Here is a 1,971-nt window from a genome sequence, read left to right on the forward strand (position 1 = left end):
TCTACAGGCTTCTGCCTATGAAGTTTAGAAAGAGAAAATACAAGACGTACAGTCAGACATACTCAGAGAGTGTTGAAAGAGGTGACCAAGCCCCACAAGACAGCAGCTCTCTTATCCCTCCATTTGAAGAAAATGGCCTGATCAGCCACCCTGACACTGTGTCATTGCCTCTGACATTCATGGCAACGACAAAGACGATGGCTCCTGTCATGCCTCGCATTACCTTTGACAAGCCATGTGACCAAGATATTGACGAAAGTCTGAGCAGTGAATTGGAAATTCCAAGAGGCACAAGAAAAGAGGCTGAGAATAGAGATTCCCCCTTCATTAACTACAACAGTACGTTCTCTTTGCAACCCGATACAGAGGGTTACAAAGGTGATCCTCCAGTGCTAATGAACTCAGAATACATCGGTCATAATGTGCCACTCTTAAACTCTTTGAACACTGTTAAAAAGTTAGGTGAGCTATCAGCCTCTGCAAAAAGAGTGGAGGATATGACCAAGGAGATACTTCAGTCAAGCACTGAGACTCTAGTGCGTGATAAAACGGTGGGCGCAAAGACAGAAACATATATTGCCAAACCTGCATGCCCAGGTCCATCAGTGGACGGTGATACCATGCCACTCTGTCAGATAACAGTGAAAATAGGCAATGAAGCCATCATCCGCCGCCGAATCAAAGGATCCAAGCTCTTCCCCAGAAAAAAAAGGAGAGTAAGAGAACTGAGGGACGACGAGAGCCCAAGTCAGTGCCCTTCAACAAGAGAAAGCTCAGAGAGCCCCAGGCTCCGCCTTAGACCTGAAGTCACTGTCACCAAAAGGCCAGAGACATACGATGATCCTAATGACTGTGACACAGGTGATAAGCTTTGGCGTCCCTACTATTCTTACAAAGCTAAAAAGAAAAGGAAGAAGCTGCGATTCAAGCACAGAAAAGCTTTGTTCCACCGTTATCCTGAAACAACTGTAGATAGAGATGCTGCCACTGAGGCCCACCTTGACAGAAGTAATTGGCTGACAGAAGAGTTCATCTCAGGTGGTAGTGCAGAGGTGAAACGTAGCCTTACCAGGAACTGCAGCCCGAGGGCCACCTACAACTGTGACATCTGTGATAGCTCTTTCATCACAGAGACCGGTCTGAGAGCTCACGTTATTGGTTCCCACCCATGTTTCTGCAGGACCTGTGGTAAACAAGGTCCCCCTGGTGAAGCACCCGCTGGCGGTGATTACATCTGCAACAGTTGTATGGAAAATGGCTCCTGCTTTGACAATACACCCCGGAGCCCCAACCCAGAAAAGAAGTATCGCTGCTCCTTCTGTCCCCAGCGTTTCCTCTACCTTGCCACCAAGAGAAGCCATGAGAAAAAACACCAAGAGACAAATGAGGAGGAATATAACTATGACAACTTTACACCATGCATTAAATACCTAGGTGAAGACAATAAACAAGACACCATCAAAACAGAAGACGGTGACAATCAAGGGGGCACTGACATAAAAAGTGAAAGGGGAGACGGAGGACATTTTATCATTGATAAAATTAAACCTAAAATTGAGGACACAACTGACTTTATGTCTTTGACTACATACCAAGACATGTCATATTCCAACATTAAAAATCCATTATCACCCTGCATTGACCCACTGTTTTCCCTGACATCCTCGAAGGTGAAACATAAAATGGTGAAAAAAAGGATCAACGCACTGCATTCCATGCATCTCATCTCAAAAAAGCAAGCCCGTGACAGAGACAGCGATAGCAACAAGGATATTTTGACGGGGCCAGCAACAAACAGTCACAATGAGACATCCTGTAAACTGTTTAGGAAAAATGACTCTGAGACTAAAGGTACCCACATTTCTATACACAAGCCAGAGAAATGGGTCTGCAAAGAGGAACCATTTTTTTAAAGATTGTTGAAGGACAGCGATCAACTATAGGCAAAAGTGAAAGTGAATACAATTTGAC

At 44.9% G+C, this 1,971-nt stretch overlaps 1 protein-coding gene across 1 annotated transcript; it reads left to right on the top strand.

The window, feature by feature from the left end:
- Positions 1–7: 7 nt before the first annotated feature.
- LOC111662339 (uncharacterized) lies at positions 8–1,965 on the top strand. The gene has a single exon (XM_023416176.2). The coding sequence runs from the start codon at positions 18–20 to the stop codon at positions 1,911–1,913; it is 1,896 nt and encodes a 631-aa protein (XP_023271944.2). The 5' UTR covers positions 8–17; the 3' UTR covers positions 1,914–1,965.
- Positions 1,966–1,971: the final 6 nt, after the last annotated feature.

Source organism: Seriola lalandi, unplaced genomic scaffold (assembly GCF_002814215.2).
Source record: "Seriola lalandi dorsalis isolate HSWRI2012SDOR001 ecotype SW California unplaced genomic scaffold, Sedor1 jcf7180002000522, whole genome shotgun sequence".
NCBI lineage: Eukaryota > Metazoa > Chordata > Actinopteri > Carangiformes > Carangidae > Seriola > Seriola lalandi.